Below are 23,966 nucleotides of genomic sequence, written 5' to 3' on the forward strand. Positions count from 1 at the left end.
TTTGCCTTCTTTCGTGTTCTTTCCCTGGTCACATATTTTGTTTGTAGCTTCTTCCATTTGCCTTTAGTACTTCCACTCAGTATCTTCACTATCTCTTTACTTATTCCAAGATTTGTTTATTTATTACTCACCTCTGTACCCCCAGCTCCAGTCCACTCCAGTCAGCCATTACTCTTCTTCCATTTATGTTCCCAGCTTTTTTTCCACCTCTGACTGTTACTTCCCATGCTTCCTGTACCCGTATTTACTACTTATAATCCTGAAAGCAGAAGCCTGGGGGTACCCTAAAACTCAAATTCATCTGCACAATCAGAGGTTCTGGTGAAACCTGAGTATTCCTTGCTCCTGTAAAGGCTCTGCACATGAGCGCATATACAGATATATAGACATACAGTGTATAATACGTCTGTGTTTGTGGTGTCTGGAAGCCCCAGGCCCTGTGTTTTTATTTCCATAGGATTGTATGGACAGAAAATGCTGTACATTGGTATATGCACTGGTACTGGAGTTTACATGTTACATATGCATGGCATTTACATGGTACTAGTGCATACATATGCACAGTGTTTTCTGCCCATTCAATCCTATGAAAAGAAAAATGCAGTAGCTGGGGTTCCCAGGCACTGAAAATACAGGCATATTTCACGCCATATGCTTGTATTTGCACACATGTGTAAGTGTCCTTATTCAGAGAGTGCCAGGAGGAAAGTAAGGAATAAGCTATGTGTTGCTGCTTATTCAAATACTTAATACAAATACAAATAGACTAAATGAGCATTTAAGACTTGTAGTGTGAGGGGGACAGGGGACTAGAAGGATCATTTTTAAACTATTTCATCCAGCATATTCTAGGTCAGCTCAACTATAACTATATTATCACTATAACTCAGAACCTTTTGCTGAGTCCTGAGCTATGCATCTGCAGTTTGAAGACTACTGTAAGCATGAGGGCATATTTGTAATCTGTTATGTTTTTGACATAAGACTGGGGATGAATGGGTCTGAGACACAGTGCATAGTAGAAGAGCATAGTGAAAAATAGTTCTCTTTACATTGATGGATTTGCTATGCACACTGTTGTCAGGCCCAAACAGAGGAAGGAAAAACATTAGGGAAGATCACTGCATGATGGTCAATTTTCTTCCTAAATGTTTTCCTTTTCGCTTGTCAGTGGAGTGTACAGCAAATCCATCATGATATAGATACATACTGTTCTTTATGCTGAACTATGGCTTTGGCCTGTCACTCCCTTGGTTTTTGGCAATAATGTGACAGTGAAGACAAATCAAAATATAACTATGTGCCTAATTGTCTATGGCTTTTCCCATAACAATTAGGCATTAACAGCCATGCTACCTAGTAGCGATATATCCTCCGTGCGGCTTCCTACTTTCCTCTTATCATCTTATTTTTCTATTTCCCTGAGTCACCGGTGACCAATTCTAATAAGAGGAATGTAGGAAGCCGCACGGAGGATATATCGCTACTGAGGATCATAGAGGATCTGATAGAGTCGATTTGTGATAATTTGCAATCGGCAACCAGGACGAATATACCACGGATGAAAAAGAGGAGTAATTAAGGAATTCTTGGTCAGCCCGTAAGAAGGTGACCACAAACTGCTGGTGAGTGCACATTTCAGATATTTTATATTACAAGATCACAATGAAGAGCAAGGAGATTGCCATATAATACTGACCACTAGGATAGATTGAAGACCATCACTAAGGGGTCTATTCATGAAGCAGCCAAAGGATCTAGCCGTAGCTTCGGCTAGCTTCGGCCCCAGGACCCCTTCAGTTCAGTAGAACCGAAGGGCTGCTGTACGGTCTAGTCACTATAGCCCGTACAGCTCCTGAAGTTGGCCGAGCGGCTCAGTCGAGCTGAAGGCATATGCCTCGGCTCAACTGAGCCACGCTGAAAGCCGAATGACCGGCCATTGGCCGGCCAACAGCCTGCTGGGCGCTCCGGGAGTTTTCCGCTCCCGGCCGCCCAGGAGAGAAACACTTTTTCCAAGAAAGGTTTACTCTGCTCGATCGAGCAGAGTAAAACTTTCCCTGCTTTTTTTTTTCCCTGAATTTTTTTTTCTGACATGGAGCCGTTGGCTGCCGTCAGAATAATAAAAAAAAAAAATTTCACCATAGGAATGCATTGCTGGATTCCTATTGGCTATTTCAATTTGCAATAGCCAATAGCAAACTAGCTATTGCACCCGGCCACTGCTGCTGTCAATCAGCAGAGGGGACCTGCAGTTCTCCATTAGGTCCCCTCTAGTGATTGACAGCAGCGAGGGCGGGTGCAATAGCTAATTGGCTATTGCAAATTGAAATAGCCAATAGGAATCTAGCACTGCATTCCTATGGCGAAAATGTTTATTTTGACGGCATCAGAACCGCCCGGCAATAGAAAACAGTTGGGCGGAGCTAGCTGTCACTGCTAGCTCCGCACAATCGTTTTCTATTAATTTTTTTTTACTTTTTAACTATTTTTCTGTTCTGCTCGGTCTCACAAAGGGAGAGAGCGGAACAGCCGAGCCAAATGCCGCTCAGCGGCATTTGGCTATTTACTCACTGCTGTTCGGCATCTATAAGAATAGACCGAACAGCAGCAAGTAGCCTGCCGGAGGTTCGGCTTAGCCGATCCACACAAAGCCACCCGATATACGGCTGAAATCAGCCCTACCAGCCTGAAGTGAATAGCCGAACAGCGCTTCAGGTCGGTCGTTCACTCGGCTGCCTTTGCTTCAGGTCGGTCGTTCACTCGGCTGCCTACGGCACCTTAGTGAATAGACCCCTAAGACTTTTTATTGGACATTTGTTTTGATTCTTTTTTTGCATTGTTACTATTTCATTGAATGTGGAGGTTTTGTTTTCACATTTGTATAACTATGTTGCATTAGTGATTTTGGATCTAGGAGGAGGAATACACACACATGCCAACATTTAATAGATGAATGAAAAACAAACACAAAGGAGTTTTTATGTCAGTTTATTTAGCGCAGAGTCACTTGATTCTCGTTCTTGTAATCAGTCTATGTCTCAATTGTTCTATGTTCTGCAGGTTATCCCTAAACCTGGTAGATTGATTGCTTCCCCCTGTTGTTGGGTTGGGCTCCAGCATACAGTGAGGGAGGGTCAATTACCAGATTATGAGTGTTTATCTGACTCTGACCAATCCCTGAGCAGGCTGACTCAGAGGTAAGGCTGGAGAAGATGATAAATACTTGGGAGCACCATTCCAGAACTCTCTCTCTTTCCCCTGGGGGTTCTCCCTAGGGGGAGGTCTGTGTGACTATGTGATTACAAGGCCGGGGCCTCAGCATGTGCCATGTGCTGGGGGCTATGAGGACTACCTTATGGCTGGAACGTTATACTTTATAGAGGCTGAGCTGGAGAAGGTTCTTCTTGCTGGACCGTGTCGCTGAGGAGCTGCCATCTGGACATTGTAAGAAGGATCTACTGTTCAGGTACCATGCCCAGAGGAACAGATGCCAGTTGAGGCGCTACAAGTTCTGTGACTGCTCTTAAAAATAGATCTCATAGATAGATTTTTCCTGGCTGTCCTCTGCTCAAGAATCTATTATTTTTGGTCACTCTCATAGGACCTGTTGCTATTACTGTTAATATTTGAGAGGAACAATGTCCTCTGTTACTCGTGCTTTCAAGTATCCTGCAACCCTAAACCCTTTCTCCTAAGTTTTTTACCACTGAGCAATGAATGCTAAAAAGACCCTACGACGTGAGCCTGTTCACTATAAGACGTGTCGGTGTTGCTGGAGCTAAAAACGGGGACGGTGACTGCTAAAAAGGAAGGAGGAGCCAAAATGACCAGCGGCTCCTTTGGGGGTCATCGCTATACCTGTAAAGGATGGACACCGGCACTACAAAGCAAGTTCAGTACGCGTTTATTAACGTACTAGTTGCAAGAAGAACACTGTAAACGTTTCGGGGTTTCACAGGATCCCCTTCATCAGGCAAACAAGTGTGAGACCCCAAAACGTTGTTTAGAGTGTTCTACTTGCCACTAGTATGTTAATAAACACGTACTGACCTTGCTTTGGAGTGCCGTTGTCCATCCTTTACTGATATTTTGTCGGAAGCCACCCGCTGACACCAGCTGCACCCACCCTCCATTTTTGGAGCAGCGGCTCTGAGTGTGATGGGTACACGGACTGTGTCGCTTTACCTGTCTCAAGCTTCTTTAGCATTTGTGTTGACTCCCACGGGGAAAGAAGTAGTTCTAACACGAACAAAAGCCCACTGAACAAATGTTAGAGCTCTTAAACGTTTTTGCTTACCTTTATATTTGTCATAGATTATTATTATTATACAGGATTTATATAGCGCCAACAGTTTGCGCAGCGCTTTACAATATAAGGAACACATTACAATCACAATACAAGATGGGATAAAACTATTTTTTTTTTATTAATCATCATCAATTAAAAATAAGTTAAATGCTAGAGGTGGCTGTATATGTTGCTGTTACGACATTTTCCATTCTATTTTCAGACAAAATGACTATGTTAATAAAATAAAAAACTAACAGAAAGGTCCTAGTGTGAAAAGCTTTTCAAGCCTCACTAGTTTAGTCAGCAGGTCTCACAATTAGGAATCTCCGTGCTAAACAATACATGTGTAGAAAATAAACGGTGTATAAGAGGGTTTTATTAATAATGTAGAGGCTTGTTTTACATATCCTGAAAAGAAAAAAAAGCTCCTGGTGGTGGACATATCCTTTTGAGAAAAGCACATCTTCTTGTCTGTATACAACTGACTTGGTATATATAATGTACAGCAGTCAAACCAATCACGCCAATACATGTGTTAAACCTTTATGATAGCTGAAGCACAAAGGGCAGAGTTCTAAAAGGTTAGTTTGATTAAAAAGTACTTTATTAGTGTGACAAAATCAATGAAAAATATATTTTAGTTAACCGTTTTTAACATCATAATCTGAACATCTGAGTATAAATAAAAGGTAAAGTAATAGACATTTTGTTTGAATGACATTAAAAAGGAACACAACTATATTTTCTTTACAAATATCCACTGAACTGTTGCAAACAGACAAATACATAATCAAAACAGTATTATACAGAATGTACAGCATCTTGCAGTTAATAAACATCCCTGGTACATAATATTTTTGTTCTATTGATCTTTTAGTAAAGGCACAGGATGGTTAGGTGGCAACTTTCCTCTTCATAAGTGTGACATTTTCTGTCTGTTTATCACAGTTGTTATAATTTGACTCCATGTAATGTATTACAGCAAATTAAGAAAACTATTGTTTATCAAGGGCTATTATATCTTTACAATAGACATCGTCGTTATTTAATGATAGTTTCCTATTAAAGTTGAAAAAAAATTGCTATGGTGCACAGGAGAAGCCCCAAAATCAAGCTTTTCTTCAGACTTTCCATTCACTCCTATTTTAAAAATAGCAAGTTCAAAATAATACCAATTGTTACGTAATAAGTGCACTTTTATAAAACAACCCACATCCCAACCCCCTGCTGTACTCTTCATCAAATCTGGAAAACAAATATAAACCTCAGACAGCAACATTTACAATGCGTTTATGTATTTAGGTGTCCTCTGAGATCATCACCGATGTGCCAGGGCAAGCCATAGAGAATAATTGCTGTCTCCGCCACACGTCTGGCACGTGGGACAGCCATTATTTTCAAAGGCCACGTCTGGTGCTTGTGCACTGTTCTCAGAGGGCAATGTGCAGGCTAAAGTTACTTTTTTTTTTACACCTGTGATTTGTACTTGTGTTTCACAATCTGATGATAAGTACAGGAAGGTATGGACACAGGACTTTTAGTAAAAGAACACTAATCTGTTGATGGGGGTTTTCCACAAAATAACAACCCACTTAGATGATTGTGTTTTCAGACAAAGGGATTGTCATTAGTTGCAGCTTCCCAGTATCCAGGGAATCAGGATTGTGATTACAGATTTAATCTGGTGTCTATAATAATTAGGGATGCACCGATACCAGTTCAGATACCAGTGCCGATACTTGGCATTTTCATGAGAACTACCAGGGTTGCAGCGGTTGCAGCTGGGACCTGGCTCTGGCGCTCCACCACTGTCCTGAAATCATTAGTCTGTATTGTTTTAGAAAAACTGTCACATGACACTAAACAAAAATGTATCAGTGCTTTTATCTGTGAGTACTTAGAGATGTATCAGTACTTGTATCTGTGAGTACTTAGGCCCCATTCACACCTAGGCGTATTGTAATATGCATGTCTGTCGCGCGACCGGCGCGCGTTTTTTTACCGCGATTCGCGGTAAAAAAGTCACGCTACCGTCGCGCGATTCCGAAGGCTACTTGGCTGTATCCCAATGGAAAACGCCCTACAAAACGGCCCAAAGTAGTACCTGGACCTTTTCAGGCGTGGGCCGTTTTGTAGGGCGTTAGGGACGGGCGGAAATACGGCAAGGTGGGAACGAGGCCATTGACTACAATGCAATTGATATTTTTGACCGTTTTGTAGAGCGTTCGTCGAGCGTAGAACGCGCTACAAAACGGTCAGGTGTGAACGAGGGCTTAGAGAAGTGTCAGTACTTGTACTTGAAAAAATGGTATTGGTGCATTATATTTATAAAAACAAAATCACACATTAAAACGGAGATGTACAAATCCCAGGAGCTCCGTGTGCTCCTTACAAATGACAGCCGCCTCCTAACTTTTTCTCTAGTCTAGTCTTGGAGCAGGAAAAGTATCTGTACTTGTACTTGTACTGAGTACGGTACTTGGTATTGGTGCATCCCTAATAATAATGGCATTCTATTAGTACTTTGTAATAACGGTGTATAAGGGGGGCAGGTCACTTGATGGGGGAGGGGGGTTGCTATACTGTGAAATCCCCCGATAAATTGCTTAAAGTGGCAAGCAAATCAAATAAAACAGGAAAAATTCCAATCCGCCATGCTAATATTGTTATTAAAGGCATTTTGCATAATACTGTAACTAAGTCTGTTCAGGAAGCCAACACAGTCACATTTAGAGTAAACCTATCACAAACTTGGGGAATTCAAATAGAACACCTGATACATAAAATACATAAGTTGATATTAAAGAAAATTCGGGGACAATTTTTATTAACTCTTGCAGTGGGGCTTCCCCCACACTGCAAGGGTTAACTGCTCGTTTGTGTCTAGGTGCTAAAAAAAAAGGTTATACTCACCCGAAGCTCCAAGCTGGCTTGTTCTTAGACTGCTCCCTGAAAATCTAAACTTTCCTATGAAAAGTCAGGCTTGGCCCTGTCCCTTTCACCTTCTCAGCTTCCCTGTTGGTCCTTAATGTGATGGGTGGCTTCACTGATTGGGAGGTTGAAGGGCTGGAGCCAAGCAGACTTTTATAGAAAAGCTGAGGTTTATATTAAAGTTTAGCTGCGTATATCACTGGAACTACTGATCACTTTGACAGGTGGTTTACACTGAGGGTACCCTCACTATATGCCATGTTTCATCATACGTTTTGTTTGAATTGCCCAAGTTTGTAAAAAGCTTACTTTCATAAATAGTGTTATTTATTTAAATATATCAGTGTAAATGTCTAGCTTTGATAGTAATGTGAGGTAACACCAACTTTGCAACACACCAGAAATATAGCACTTTACACACCTTTGTATAATTAGTCATTAGAAATGAATAAATGGTCTCCTTATAAAAACTGTGTTTGTAATTAGAGAGGTCTAAATTCTGATCATATTCACAAAATGTTTTATAATAGTCTAGTCAACTAGACTGAAAAAAGATTCTTACCAAGTAGGAATGTGTAGATGATATAAATGAAGTAAGGCTCAAAGGATAACTATCCAACTTAAGCCAGCTCCTCCTAGCATTGTACAGAGCTCAGAACAGAGGGTGGTGATTAGTACAGTAACTGTGGCCTATGCCGGCCTAGGTGGGGAGATAGTCCTATCCTCCCCCAAAGAGATTTTTCTCTGTAGGCCCTATTGAAAAATTTATCTGCTTGCATGTCTACAGGTTAAGGGCCTTTGGAGAATAAGCCACGGATTTGCAGTATGTCATGGCCCCATCATCTCTTAGGACCGTGGTTCACGACTGCTGGGTCACGGCCCAAAATTGTTGTTCAGTGGGCCTCCTCAGCCTCCCTCTAGCACAGCATTGTCAGTTGTCGCACCGAGCAGCCATTCAAAATATGCTGCCCGGCGCCGAGTGTCAGCTTGAGCTGTGGTGGGCTGGGGGTATGGCCTTGAGGGAGCTCCATCCATACATGCATTGCTTACAGCTCCCTCATGTGCCCTGTAGAGGTGCCTGGACTGGAGTGATGTCACATTCTGGCTCCCAGCACAAGTGAGCTGTACAAGCAATGCACATATGGATGGAGCTCTATCACAGCAAAGCAGCCGGCACTGGACCCCTGGCTGAGGATCCAGTTCTCGTAAGCTAGGGAGACTGGGTGGATCCTAAAAAAAAGAAAACAAAATGTACATTTTTTGGGGGAGTATGTATGTGTGTGGGAGAATGTCTGCAAGTGTGTGAATTTGTGTCTGTGGTTGTGTGTGTACACTAGTACAGTGCGTTAATAGTACAGTCCAGTGTGATTAACACCCCAGATAGCAAGCAATTGAGCTAAAAGTTTGAAAATGACTTGCTAAACTATTGCAGACTTGCCAAGCTACACAATTTTGTTGCACAATTACAGCAATTCTGCATTGCAAGTCTCCAGACCAGCGAGCTTGCAGAGCTCTTGCTAAGACCTGCAGGACTCTTGTTGTAGACTTGCCAAGAAAATTTGCTACAAATTCAAAAAGTGTCAACTAGAACTTGTGCTGCGAGTGTTCTGCAAGTCTACAACTTGCCAGGAATGTGTGCAGCAAGTTAACAAAAATTACAATTTCACCCTGCCACAAGTTTGTAGCAAGTTATCCTTGCTATCTGGGACACTGTTCCACGCAATTGCACATACCGCGTGTTTTCGTGTGGGAAGTGTGCTGCGTTGCTATTCATTTGAATGGCACCCAAACTCACCTCCCACCCACAGTTCGATCGCCCCCATTGGAACGCACAATATGACAATGCTGTGCATTCCTGTGCGACTTTGGTCATGACTTAATGACCAAGGACAAATGTGAGTCCTGAGGTCACCACTGTCTTCAGAGGACATAGATGCCTCTCTCCCTGCTGATCATGCAGATGTACAAGGAGGTATTTAAAAAAAAAAAAGGGGGGGGGGGGGGGTCAGGCTTAAGTTGTTTGAAAGTAGAGTTATCCTTTAGCAGAAAGCTAAACAGTATTCTGTGTATAAATACAATTACAAGAAGTTGCCAAGAGAGTTTCACGTGAATACCAATCCTAAAATGTAAGCTTTTGAAAAGCCGAATATGCAACTTTTACATTCTTTTATCCGAGTTTCAGTTTATGCTATAAGTTAATAGCATACAGCAGCCTGGGCAGAAACAGGAAAGCATTGTAAATGGATTTTCTATGCAGCAAGTACTTCAGATTGCTGGAATATTAAGAAAACAAGTGGTCAAAACAAAACTTGACCACAATGGGGCAGCCAGATTCCTTCATTTGAATAGGAAACAGACTAATTTGTGAGAGTAACTATTCCACTTTTGCTCCACTATGATGTTACAGTACTAGTTTTCAGTGCCTTCATTATGGATAGGTTGCTGGCAGCTTGAACAGAAACTACCACAGACACAGGGGGTGTAGTCGTTCCTAAAACCTTGGGACTGGATGGGGCCTGAGCTGAGCTCCCTACACCCAATAAAGGGTATGGATATGGAACATCACGAGAGGTTTGAGACAGTCTGGCATTGCACTACGCCTATAATAATGTAATTGATGTACCAGGCAGCCAGATGGAACTTAGACTGGGTGGCCATTTTTAAAAATTAATACAGCGTAACAATTGTTTTAAAACAACAAATCTGACTTCCAATACAGAATTTGTATTCAATGTAAAATTAGTTTTTTTAGGAGGTAGTAAGATATAAAATAACTAGCATAGAGTATAAAGGAAGGAGTAGGAAACCTAAGAAAATCACTGCCGTGTAATGAAACTTGATTCAAGGCTCTTATTTTAATCATGCTTCAGGAAGACGATGAATGCAATATTCGATGTGGCCTATATGTTAAGCTGCACAGCTGCAAAGAAGTGCTATAATACCTTCTGTCCACCCTCTCTAGACAGAATTTTATTTATTTTTGCTCTTTTATTCCAGCAGTAATAAAATACTATAAAATTGTAGGAATTGGGGTCGGAGATATATGTTCTCTTGATGCATATTTAGCGAAAAATGGCAAAAATACAGATAACATGACCCCAACAATTGCAAGCATGTAGCCCCATCCGATATGACAGTCTCCTGCATAGTATATACTTGAGTTCTCACAGTATTTCTTCACAGTCATAGAGTTGAGGCCAAAGGGGTACACCAAAAGACCGGAAGCCATGATAAACACTGCAAGGTAAAAGAAAACAAAAATGAAGAACATCTAGCATTAATGTATGAATCATATCTTTCAGATGAGTGAATAGCACATTGCTGCTACTGGCATTGTTCAATTATTCACAAATGTTACTTATCCCTGAATTTAGAAATCACTGGCCCTTTGACCAAAGACCTCACACTGTTCAACTTGTGTTGAGATCACCCTCTGAAACAATGATAGTCCTAAGTTTATTGATCACCATAAAAATATTTCTTTATCGTCTACTTGTAGGACACAGCTATAATAATTCTATATGGTCAATGTGTCTCTCTCAGCAGATGCTGGTTATAATCAAGTGACAAGTTAATGCCCTTGGATTCCTTTTTGCCATGGTGTCCTCTTGTTCGCCTGTGTTTGTGATGGTGTGCCCACCATTCAGTTTGGACTGCTTTAGGTTGCTGAAAGTGAAACTAAACTCGGGAGTTAAACCTTAAAAATGCATTTGAGTACCTTAACTATTAACAACTTATTTGTGTATTACTCTGCTGAAGATCCTCAAATCATCTCTGAATTGGTGGTGACACTGTCCTTCCTTCTGGACGGTGGCTACTTTTGTTCCCATGTTCCCTGTGTGTGTTGTAATGTAGTCACTACTCCACGATCATTCCCGTGATGGACTACAATCTCACGTGTATTTAGCTCATTTGTATTGAGATTGTAGTCCATCAGTGAGCTTGGAGAGGTGTCTATATTACAAAAAATACAGGGACCATGGGAAACAATTTATATGTCATCAAGCTGTGTCCTTTAATGACCAATGTACCTTTTTCGGAATCCACTGAAGGACACAGCTCCCTCCCCTCATATGCTATTGTTCGCTCTTTGGAATGCTTGCTAAAACTGAGCAGCTGTGGAGGGGTTATAGCCGTAAAGGGGCAGGACTTCAATTTCTATGTGCCTAGTGTCCATTTCTCCTGTTGGCAGCAGTATAACACTCGACTGCTTAATTATCATCAAGCTGTGTCCCTCAATTGACTCAGAGGAAAACATTTTACAGTGAGCACAAATATCCTATTTTTCAGTCTGACGCATAATCCTTGAGACTATTCATTGCAAAGAAATGTTAACAAATATATATTTTTCTATTTTTTACCATTCCTTTTTTGTAAATACAGCTACAGTGATAGGCCTGGAAGCCCTAAACATAGGGAAACATACAGTAAGGTACAAGACATTGTAATGCAAGAAGTAGCGAATACAGTCTCCATATCCACACGATTGTTCATAATAGTAAATAAGGGGACTGGCAGTACGTTTTGTTGGTTTTGGAACTATAAATCCTCTTTTGATATTGAAGGTGATCAGTAGATGTTAACTCAATTCCTCTTCTGAAGTAAATTGTGTTTCCTTCTGGGGCCGTCAGGGGCCATTTAAGTAGTCCACCATGTAGGGTGTGAGGTGAATTGACGGGGGGTGAGGAGGAACATGGTAGGCAATTAAATATGGCAGGGGTGAGGACAATAAAAAGCTGGAAGAAGGGAACAAACACATGGAGGGAGAAAGGGAGAGTAGGGGCAAAGAAAAGGATTTGTGTTGGAGGCCACACATCTGATGGAGGACTAACAGGGTTGTTCACAAAAGGGTAGGCAACCTTGGCTTTCCAGCTGTGCTGAAACTACAAATCCCATTATGCTTCTGCCTCTGGGAGTCATGCCTGTGGCCTGCAATGCCTTATGGGATTTGTAGTTTCAGCACAGCTAAAGAGCCAAGATGGAGCCTACCAGTGCTCTAGGACAACATAGCTGAACTGGAAAGTGAGCTGAATTGGAGAATTTGTCCAAATCAGCTATGTTGTCCTAGATTGTTCACTTCTCCTGCCTTGTGAATAATCCTGTAAATATAAAGAGCCTCCTCTGATGCCCCAGATAGTTTCTACAAAGTTCTTTGGCTCAGTGTAGCAATGTTTCTGACCCTTGACAGAGGGAGGCAGGATATTATGGTAAACACATGGGGTGGTATGTGGGCAAGTGCAGTAAAAGTTATCCACTAGGAGAGGTCTAAATTCTTCTGCATAAATGCCCAACTCCTTTTTTATATAGAGGCGAAGGAACTTTTTTTATCAGGTTTTTAATGCATCCAGTAGCTCAAGAAAGACAACCTGACAGGAAATTGTATCTAGTTAAAGTCAACCTGTTTCCTCATTGTGACTAAAACTAAATTAAAGTGTATGGCTTTAAAGCCAAGCTTATCATGGGGTCCCAGGGCTACTACTAGGATCACACCTACTATAATCCACCACTGAATGGACCTTGTCACCAGTGTAGCAGGTCACCTTCCCTTACATTTGTTGAAAAGCCCAAACCAGAGAGTAGCAGTAGCTCTCTAGCGAATTCACAGGTGCCTAAGCAGAAGATTCCTTAAACTATTTGTCTATAAGATTTTGATAAAGTTAAATTCTCTAAAACCACTTTGTTAGCTTTTATTTATTTAGACAAAAAATGATAGGTGTAGCTTACTGATTGAATGTAAGAATTATTACAAAAAAACAAAAACTATTTACATGTAGATACCAATACAATTTCTGTGTAATTTTTTAATATGCAGGGAAAGGTAACAGGCAAAATACATTTCAAATATTTCTACTGTATATATCAGTCACATCAATAGAACTGTTTGCATGTGACATTCCTTTAATTCTATTAATATTTTTTCTGTTATTTAAAGTATTCGACATAATAATACCACAAAGTATACAATGTAGTTTATATCTTTACAGTTTACATCTTAATTTTTACATCTGTTATAGTGTGCAAAATCTTGATCCTGTGGGAATACAGAACAGCAGCAAGGCAACAGTTGCACCACTAGAATGAATCCATTAGGTGGCAGCAGAGTAACAAAATTAACTGCTCTGTAGCTCCTGATAGAGTGGAAATTGTATCTAGTTAAAGTCAACCTGTTTTTGAGAATTAGGGTCTTAACCATTGCTTTTCGAAAATGTTAATTGACCAGCTATGAATCTGACCTATCCTCTGAACTGGAGTGGCAGCATGGCAACTAGCAATTAATAGGGTAAAAACTAGCAGCCCCCATGTTCCTCTTACGACAGGTTTTCTTTAAGGTATGCCACCAAGAAAAACATAATAAGGGGAATTTATCAAATCTGGAGCAGTTGCGGATGGCAGCCAATCAGCTCATCTCTTCAGTTTAGATTTGAAAATGAAAGAGAGAAGCTGATTGGTTGCCATGCACAGCTGCTCCAGATTTTGTCTGCTCCAGTTTTGATGAATTCCCCTCAATGAGTTTACAAAGTAAAGCATGCTAAAAAAATACATTCATTTTGAGAAATTGGCTTTGATGATATGAAAGCTTCTGAATAGGAACCTCGGGGGGAAAGTACATGAGTGTAGCAGATGGGACTCAGGCAGCTTTTAAACAGCAGTCAATGTGAGCCCTAAGTGAGGAATTGCCAAACATGCTGCTCGGTGGATGTGAAACTCTGCAGTATGTGACTTGAGGATGTGACTGTGTCTGATTGGCAGAAAAGCTAAATAACTATTGGGGTGTTAGGATATCTTAAACAACCACTCTTGGTTATCTTCTATAAGTAATGTTTCAGATATGTTCACCAAAGAAATTGTTTAAGGGTAGGTCTATCACTAATTTGGGAAGGCACCGATAAAAGCTTTTGGCCAGGTACAGCCTGAAATGGCCCGTGTAGCCTGCTTACTAGGAAATATAAAATATTTTTTTTTTAAATAGAAATCAGTATATACAATAATAATACAAGTATTCATCTGCTTTAAATCATGAATCTTTAGCCACACGTCAAAAATATAATGTGGATCAACAAATATGCCAACTCAGTCAAATATAGAACAAATGGGGGCACCACTGCTGATAGTGAGTCAATGGTATGGCATTTTATTTATAATGATCAATAGAATTTAAAAAAAGACAACATGTTGCGGGGGTCCACAATATCCCCGTTCATCAGGGTTTATGGGTAACGTTGTGCCTTTCAAATGTTTGAGAAAGAGTTAGCAGTTGTAATGAATGGTTGGAATTTTTGCAGAAGGAACATGAATCTCATAAAGAATGGCTGACTGTTTTTGTCAGTTATATAAAGTTGGAGAAAATGATTTCTAAGCAAAATTAATGTGACAACATGAATGTTAATCCTATATCTCTATTACATTGGCATCTAAAGATGTGAGGTTTTAGTGAGGTTATATTGCATTTATTTTCTCCCTAAAAAAATATAACTAATTCTGTATTATTCTATGGGAAGAATTCATGTTTGATCTGAACCCAGTGCTCACCTTCTTCACTCCTTTCTTTATCTTGTTTTGATACTTTTTTCTGACCCTTTTCAAAATATGGCATGAAGTTGATTATTTTCTTTCAATTATGCCTGTAGTCTTATTGGTCCTAGTTACATACAGGCCCGGATTTGTGGGGAAGTTGCGCACGCCGGTGTAAGGTGTCCCGGCGGCAGACCGTAGTGTGCGGCCGCCGTCCAATCACAACGGGGTGGCCGGAGAATCTGCGTGAGTATGAGTCCCTGTGTGGTCTTATTTTTAAGGGTACCTGTACCCCTGTATGTCAAACTCCGAGTGCATAGTTATCTAATAATCACTGCTTGCCGTTCGGGAGTTGTAATAATTCTTTTTTACAGTCGGTGATGATTGTTTACATACAAGTGTTTCTGGAGGCTATATATAGGGAAGTGTGTGCCCTACCTCTGCTTTTGGCTATCCCAGGCTCCGCTGTCCCCTGTGCAGGCCCAGGACCAGCACAGCGGGTCTGTGTTCATTGATCGTAGAGAGATCAGCACACTTCCAGTGGTTAACCTCCCATCTGAACACTGGATGCGATGTGTATTACATCACTTCCAATCTCAGTGTGTCATTTCTCCGGCTGCTGTAGCGGAGAAGTTGGTGAGATAGGATCTCTGCTTCATCAGCTTCTTTGGGGTCCACAGGTGACATTAGGTGTGCGCCACACATGTTACATATCAATGCGAATGCCGGAGTGTAAGCAATAATTCTAGGGCCATCAATCACTGTTAACACTAAATTGATGAGCGGTAAAAGCTTTAAAAGCACAACCTATGGGCATTTTGGGTATGGTAGTGTTTTGCGATTTCACCGATGCACGCAGTTTTAAGGCTTAGCATGTTTGGTATCTATTACCCTACGTTATATTTTACAAAAAAATTGATTAATAATAAATGTTTCATAACATAACGTAGGGATAACAGGTTTATTTTTTCAAACTTTTTGTTACTTTTTTTCTTTTTTTAGTAAAAAATAAAAAACCCCAGTGGTGATTACATACCAGCTAAAGAAAGCTCTCTATCTGTCCCAAAAATGATATAAAACTAATGTTGGCACAGTGTTGCATGGCGGAATAAATGTCAGTCAAAGTACCTCAGAGCTAAATACTGAAAAATATCCTGGACAGGATGTGATTTAACACCCTGGTCTTTAAGTAGTTAAATAAATACAACATTTACAGAAGAATATAATGTAGTACGTGGCCAATCCAATAAACACATCCATTTTCAAAGGAAATATGCCAATTCAGGCACCTAAAGAAAGCCTTCTTTGTGGTTCCAAAGACATCAAAGTCTAATTATGTGTGAATGGCAGAAATGCTTACAAAATTCCCATAGGCAGAATATAGAAAGGAGAACTGCACATGAAAAAAATGTGCCAGCTTATCAGGGCAGTTACCCATGAAGAAGTGGGAAATAAACACAGAGGATGAAGGCATGCTGTAATGTTCTTTGCAGCTGTTGTCAGCCTCTTCCAGTACTGCAGCTCTGCCTGACTGTCCAGCTAAAGCACTGATGAAGCTATATAGGATCTTCCTATGTCATCATCTCTCAGAAGACTCTTTGTTGCCTGGACGAGCCAACAAAAGAATATAACATGATAAAAAAGGTCTGTACAATGCACCCATTCTCTGTAGTCCAACTATACACTGGGTCCTGCTGGTCATAAACCAGACAGGCATGTTTGGAAGGCTGGAATCGGCTGCATTTTTGGATTTCTCCCAGTAAATAGAGGACTCTGCCAATAGTTTATGCCTCCGTCTGGCACAAGTTATAACGGGATGCAAACAGAGGCGCTTGTAATCTGGCATATTTCACCTGTCATCACAATCACATCATTCGTTTATTAATTATTTCATCTGTCATTTTCAGCTGACTGCAATGTGCGCGCTCATATAAATGTAGAAGTTCATAGCAGTGCAAATATTAATAGAAAGCGGCAGATGCTTTTATTTCTATCAAGGCAGTTTTTGACACTGGCAGCTTATGACGCATGGCTTTGTGATTGTAAAAAAAAAAAAAATGGCTGCTACTGGCCCCCATACACTCCAGCTACAATGTATGTGTTGATAATTCTACAACTCTCAAACCTATACAAACCTATACTTACTTTTTTAAATCCCTAAGTGACAGAGCAGTTTAACAAAGGGCAAAAGGGACATTTGCCCCAGGCCAACCAAAAAGGAGACACATTAACACATTTGCTGATAATTGAGTTTGAAAGCTAATATTTGATAATAGCTCATATCTGAGTTCCAAGGTGCCAAGGAAACGATAACATACAGGGTTATTCACTAAGCTGCAGAAGGCAGCCGAGTGAATAACCGAGCCGAAGTGAACAGAGCCGAACGACGTTCGGCTATTCACTCCAGCTCAGTACGGCTGATTTCAGTCATAAATCGGCTGCCTTCGGTCAACCGAACATGCTCTGCACACAATACCAGCCCCCCATGCACACACACATACATAAAATAATATAATTCCCAGCCCCATGCACACACACAACATATAACATAATTCACAGTCTCCCCCTATATAAAATAGTATAAATCCCAGTCCCCACCCCTATAAAATTAAATAATTCCCAGCCCCCCCGCACACCCGCATGTAAAATAAAATATACACAGCCCCCTATCCTGCTTACCTTGATGCAGGGAGGAGGCGGTGAGCCACGATCATCGATCCCTGGTGCTCTAGTGGTGGATTGGTAAGGTCTGCTGCAGACCTTACCAATCAATCCTTTCAACCAGCATTCAGCGAAGACGCCAGCCGAAAGGATCTGAGTGCCGCCACAGAAGCAGCTATGCGGTCTGCATCCGGCAGACCGTGTACCAGACTTGTGAGCTGGCTGCAGGCCACATAGTACTGGCTCGCGGGCCGCAGTTGGTACTTTGAGACCACTGCCTTAGAGGAACTGAACTCTGGTAGCTTTGGCCAAAAAAAGCAGGCAGAGGGCAAAAGACTAGTCACCAGCTGATAATTTCCCAATACTGACATACCATGCCATGTCCTGCACTGTGTCTCTGTATGGAGGTGGCCATTTTGGTAGAGGCAGGACATTGCTTCTTTATATCAGTGCCTCCAGGAAGGAGAACAGTGAGAAGCACATTAGTGACATCACCAAGTCTCATTCTAAAATCTCAAGAGACCAGCAGTCAGAGGCAGGGGTGCCTTAGATCTCAGACTGTAAATATACAGCTATGAGGCTATAGGCACAGGAGGGTCTAGGCACCCTCACAAATCAGAAAGCACACTGCAATTTTTGCAGGAGGAATTTCAGATAAAAGGTAAATCTTCACTTTTTAAGTCCAATTCCACTTTAAGAAAAGCCTTCTATTTAATTGAAGGTTATTTCTTCCAAGGTTTTAAAAGGAGTATCATAAGATCTTTTAGAACATCATATATCGGGCTCCTGTACCAATAAATCTTGAGCAGGTAAATATATACAGTTTTCATAAGAATACAAATGTTGCTAGAGGCACAGGCAGCAGAACTGAACAGAAAAAGCTTGTGATTTAAACAGAAATGCTCCTTTTCTTCCGTACGCAGTCTAATATTAACACACAGCTGGTAAAATGCAGGAGTAGCAATTACACTGGGACCCACTGACCTCATGGGCCCGAGGGACAGCTGCACTCTTTGCACCCTCATAGTTACTCCCTAAGTAAATGTGATGTAGAATAAACAAGCAACATTTAAAATGATAGTGTACATAGCTGCTTTTGTACCAATTTGCATATTAAAACATTTAATAATCCTATTTTGTGTGAAAAAGTAGTTGAAACACAGCTGTCCTCATGAAGTCCTGTAAATAGTTTAGTACTGGCAACAGTACAAGAATTACACAATGATGTAGTGTTCTAGCACTGTCCATGACATATGGGTCTATAATCATTTCAGATATTTAGCAACCGTTTCCTAATGGGTTCTGCTGATTGGCTGTAAAATATTTCTACTTAACTACCCTCTTCATTTTGCAGTTTGTTTTGTTCTGAATTAAATTGATTTCTATTTTCTGTAGTTGTAGCTTTGCATAAGAAATCCTACTGAGGTTGCTGCCAGCTATCTTTTACTGCAAAATGTTCAGAGCAATTCATAACATGTGATCTGATGATATAGGAACACTGCACCAAGAATGTAGCTCTGATCGAGAATCTTGCTCTGCTGCTGTGAGTGTCTATTCCAAAAATCCCTCTTTCAAGTCAATGGGGAAATTGTTGATGCGCACTCTGCACTGGTAGACAGAGACAAGTTCATGTCCGGGTATATTGTGATTATTCCCAAAGCAGAAACGGCTGTATTATTATTCTGCATCACTCTCTCTAGGGTTAGTTCACATCAGGAAACATTACAAAACACATGAATATCGTGTATATGATGACATTTCATTTTTTGTGATCTTCGTTGCACTTGGGTGCTTTGCATTGCATTATTTGTTTGTTACAGTTTCTATTTGCCAGTTTCAGAAGAATCAGAACAGCTACCATTGTTGCTTTCTTTTGGGTTTTTGGACATGGCACACCAACACCCAGTGTTGGCGTGAATTGGCACTATTAAAAACCTTAGATTTTTTTCATGCCCTTGCATTTTGGCTGGGTTAAACAATGTAACTCAGCTTTAGTGGTGTGAACGAGCCCTAATATAAAATGTAAATTCAGATGGGAGAATATGGCTTCATGATGACCAGAGCAGGTGGGTGGAGACAGGGCTGGATTTACTCTCTCTGCTGCCCCAAGGCCAGGTTCCTCAGTGTGCCCCCACGGTGGCCTCCCCGCTGTACATTTAGCTCTGCTTGCCCAAAGCAGGGATAAATGTAAAACAACTACCCGCCCGGGCATCAGGAGATCGGAATTCCACACCCCTGCTGCCCCTCTACTCCCTGCTGCCCCGAGGCTGGGCCTTAGTTGGCCTTGTGGTTAACCAGGCCCTGGGTGGAAATGTGCATTTCCACTTTTGCAGTTGAATTTGAGAAAACCCCTCTATATGTTTGTTATGTGTTCCCAATTACCCAGCATAACGAAAAATTATTAAAAAAAATATTTCTTTCCTTTTAGATGTTTTGTTGTGGCAGGCAACATGGCTGATTCCAGGTTTTCCTGAGCACCTACACAGTGATCTGTCCTTATAGAAAGACTTTCAGGGTTATTCACGAAAGGGTGAAGAGTTTGGAGAAGGCAGGAGAAATGAACAATCTAGGACAAAATAGCTGAACTGGAAAGTGAGCTGAATAGTTGAATGTTTCCCAATCAGCGATGTTGTCTTAGATTGTTCACTTCTCCTGCCTTCTCCAAACTCTTCACCATTTTGGGAATAACCCTGTTAGTGCTGAAATTTGAGGATTCTGTTTCTCTCATTAACTTCATTAACATACAATGCACATGCCAGAAATTCCATCATATAATCCCTCACAACTCCTTCCAACATTACAAAGAAAGGAGAATCAAGAAGAATATGTAAAGCCTTAAAAAGCCAAGGATCCCTACCCCAAGTAAAAGCAACTTTAACTACAAGAAGCATTTTTAAAATTTGTTTTTTTATCATATGCTATGTGAATGGGAACATGTAACAAATATAAAATAGATTTTGTCCCAATTTGGCTGCAAAAGTGGAAATACAGTAATACTTTGGTTTACGACCATAATTCGTTCCGGCAGCATGCTTGTAATCCAAAGCGCTTGTATATCAAAGCGACACTTTAAGCATTTTTCCACCTTTGCAGAGGTATTTTATAAAAGCACTGAATGTACATGAAGCAGGCATATGCAGTTGCTGTACAAAAACACAGAAACTTATATTTTTTTGTTAGCCTTCCTCATAATATCCTCATGGAAATTGCCGCTTCTGTGCTTTGCAGCAATGTGTGTATATTGCAACTGAGCTCTCCATTCCCATTCACTAGTATTCATACCCAGGGCCATTTTTCCCACAAGGCCAACCAAGGCCCGGCCTTGGAGCAGCATGGAGTAGAGGTGCAACAGGGGTGTGGAATTTCTGTCTCTCGACGGCCGGCACATTCAGTACCGGGCGCCGGGCTGGTAGCTGTTTTCTACATTGAGCCCTGCTTTGGGGAAGCAGGGCTAAATGTACAGCGAGGAAGCCGCCACTTGTTTTCTACAAGTGATCTCGGCGATGTCGCCGAGATCACTTGTATGCAGCCTGCATACAGGGGGCGCATTGAGGAACCTGGCATTGGGGCAGCAGAGAGAGTAAAGCCGGCCCTGTTCATACCCCTGTATTGTGTGTAAAGGCGGAGCAGGTGTTTAGTGATCATGTTACACAGAATTACAGGATTCCTGTGAAAACATTTTAGAATTTCTAGGATGCACGCTTAGTAAAAAGTTTATATAAAAATAATGAAAGCCAGCAATGTGGGTCATGCAAATGTGCACATACATCATCACCACACCTCTACATTACCACAATAAATGCTAATCACTTATGTGGAAATGGATGGAAAAAAGGTGGAAATGGCCTTTAAGGGCACAGATATTGCTACTAAAGTCCGAGAAAGTTATAACAGACTGTAAGCGTTTATACAAATATAAAATATCAGGTTTATGAAGCCTATGTATCTCGCATGCATTCATAGTGAACATTTATTGGCCTTTATATAGCAATAATTATGCAGCACTTTATGTACTGTACATTCACATCAGTTCCTTCCCCCAAGGAGCTTACAATCTATTGTTCCTATCGCACATGTGCACATACATGTACACACATGCTAGGGCCGATTTAGATAATAGCCAATTAATCTACTAAAATACTTCTGGACAGGGAAAAGCACAGGGAAAACTTGCAAACACCATGCAGATAGTGTTCTTGCTTGGATTTAAACTGAGGAGCCCTATGCTACAAGGCAGAAGCGCTAACCACTAAGCCACTTGTATGTTCCTGGCTGTTAGTGGGTATGCTTTAACCCTTCATCATATACTAGTTGTAGTCAGGGTTGCCACCTTTCCTAGAAAAAAATGCCGACCGTGACAGGTGCAGCTTGACAGGTGTGTCCTCAAAGGGGTGTTGTCTCACTGATGCTCATATAATTACCATAAGAACACAAGTTAGTTACATCTGACTTCAAGTCTGGTTTAGTTAAACTCTTCTTTGCACAATATTCAGACCAGGAGAAGAGAGGGGTAGGCAGCCGCAACAGGAGGGAACAGGAGTGGCCATGCAAGGCACAGCTAATGTGGTGTTGGCACAGCACTGCCTGAATGGACCGTTTAGATCACTCAAGGGTGCGCTTAGCATGCAGTCACTGTCCCTTCCATCTTCCTGCTCACTGTCCTATCTAAAATCACTGTCCCTTCCATCTTACTCCTGCCTGCCCTATCTACGATCACTGTCCCTTCCATCTTCCTCCTGTCTGCCTTATCTACGATCACTGTCCCTTCCATCTTCATCCGGACTGCCACATCTACAATCACTGTCCCTTCCATCTTACTCCTGTCTGCCCTATCTACAATCACTGTCCCTTCCATCTTACTCCTGCCTGCCCTATCTACGATCACTGTCCCTTCCATCTTACTCCTGCCTGCCCTATCTACGATCACTGTCCCTTCCATCTTCCTCCTGTCTGCCTTATCTACGATCACTGTCCCTTCCATCTTCCTCCTGTCTGCCTTATCTACGATCACTGTCACTTCCATCTTCATCCGGACTGCCACATCTACAATCACTGTCCCTTCCATCTTACTCGTGTCTGCCCTATCTACGATCACTGTCCCTTCCATCTTACTCCTGTCTGCCCTATCTGCAATCACTGTCCCTTCCATCTTACTCTGCCCTGTCTACGATCACTGTGCCTTCCATCTTCCTCCTGTCTGCCCTATCTGCAATCACTGTCCCTTCCATCTTACTCTGCCTGTCTACGATCACTGTCACTTCCATCTTCCTCCTGTCTGCCCTATCTACAATCACTGTCCCTTCCATCTTCATCCGGACTGCCACATCTACAATCACTGTCCCTTCCATCTTCCTCCTCTCTGAGCTATCTACAATCACTATCTCTTTCTTTTTCACTCAACTGGAACTGGCTGCCCTGGAAATCATGCAGTCCCATTGCCAGCCTGGTGGTTAGCTAGATGGTGGTGCCAGGCAGACAGGGCTGGTGTGGTTTGGGAGAGGAGGGTACTGTGTCACTGGCTGAAAAACTGTGGAACCAGCACACGATAATCTCCCAAAGAAATTCAAACTTTATTCCACATGCATCTGTACAAAGCACAAGTGCTGACGTGTTTCTGCCTTACTCGGCCTTAGTCATAGCTTAACTGTGTCAGTGGCTCCCTATTTGCTGTGGTGGACCTGTTAAGAGCCTACATTAGCTGGCTACTGTTGAGGGAATTGAAGCAACAAGCAGGTGGAGGATGAAGGAGAAGACTGGAGGCAGACTGACTCATAAACAGACCACCCAGGGAGCCTGCCTGCACATCATTCAGGTGGATGATTGTACGGTTTGAGGTGAGTGACAAGCTCCTCAGTGAATTACTTGGCCATTTTATAATAGTATTTTTGTTAACCACCCTGTGTTTCAGCATTACGTTTACTGGCCTGCCCAGGTGGAAGCATAGGGCAGCAGCTTCACTATCATTGGCATGGCTATCCTGTATAATGCAGTGTTAAAGTCAAAGGTAAGTTTTGAAATGGCAGACTGCACCCAATGACATAAAATGTACTTCAGCTTCAGGACTATTCCATTAATGATAACTTACTCATTATCTAGGCACAGTTTGCTCTAAAAAAACACAAATATATACTGTGTGTGTGTGTGTATATATATATATATATATATATAAGAATACAAATCCAAGTTCCTCCTACTCATACTAACAATCTGAGACCTATCCATTATGATGCGGAGGGCAAATGACATTCCATTTTTTTTTTAGGCATTTACATTTATTTTTCATAAATGTAATCACCATTAAACACACACAAAAACAGTTTAATTACCATGGCAACCATACATAGGAAGAGATTGATGCTGAATACAAAAGAAATTCTTCTGTGTATAGAGTGTGAACACTAACAGTGGATGACTATGGCTGGCATCATGTGTGTATGGGATCTGGCATCACGGAATTTTTTTATCTGGGCTGGTAAAGAGGTAAAAAGTGACACGGCAGTGCCACGCTTTACGAGTATTTAACTCCTGCAGTACGGAAGGGGGGGGGGGGGGGGGTGCCCACAGGACGGGG

General features: G+C 41.5%; 1 protein-coding gene across 1 annotated transcript in view; it reads right to left on the reverse strand.

Moving 5' to 3' along the window:
* Positions 1-9,524: 9,524 nt before the first annotated feature.
* LOC108787948 (transmembrane protein 211-like) overlaps positions 9,525-23,966 on the reverse strand; it is a 142,403-nt gene continuing 127,961 nt past the window's right edge. The window contains exon 3 of the mRNA XM_018557646.1: positions 9,525-10,459. Within this exon, the coding sequence (XP_018413148.1) occupies positions 10,233-10,459 (227 nt within the window). The 3' untranslated portion in view covers positions 9,525-10,232. The remainder of the gene's footprint in view (positions 10,460-23,966) is intronic.

This window comes from Nanorana parkeri, unplaced genomic scaffold (assembly GCF_000935625.1).
Source record: "Nanorana parkeri isolate BGI_ZX_2015 unplaced genomic scaffold, ASM93562v1 scaffold293, whole genome shotgun sequence".
Classification (NCBI taxonomy): Eukaryota; Metazoa; Chordata; class Amphibia; order Anura; family Dicroglossidae; genus Nanorana; species Nanorana parkeri.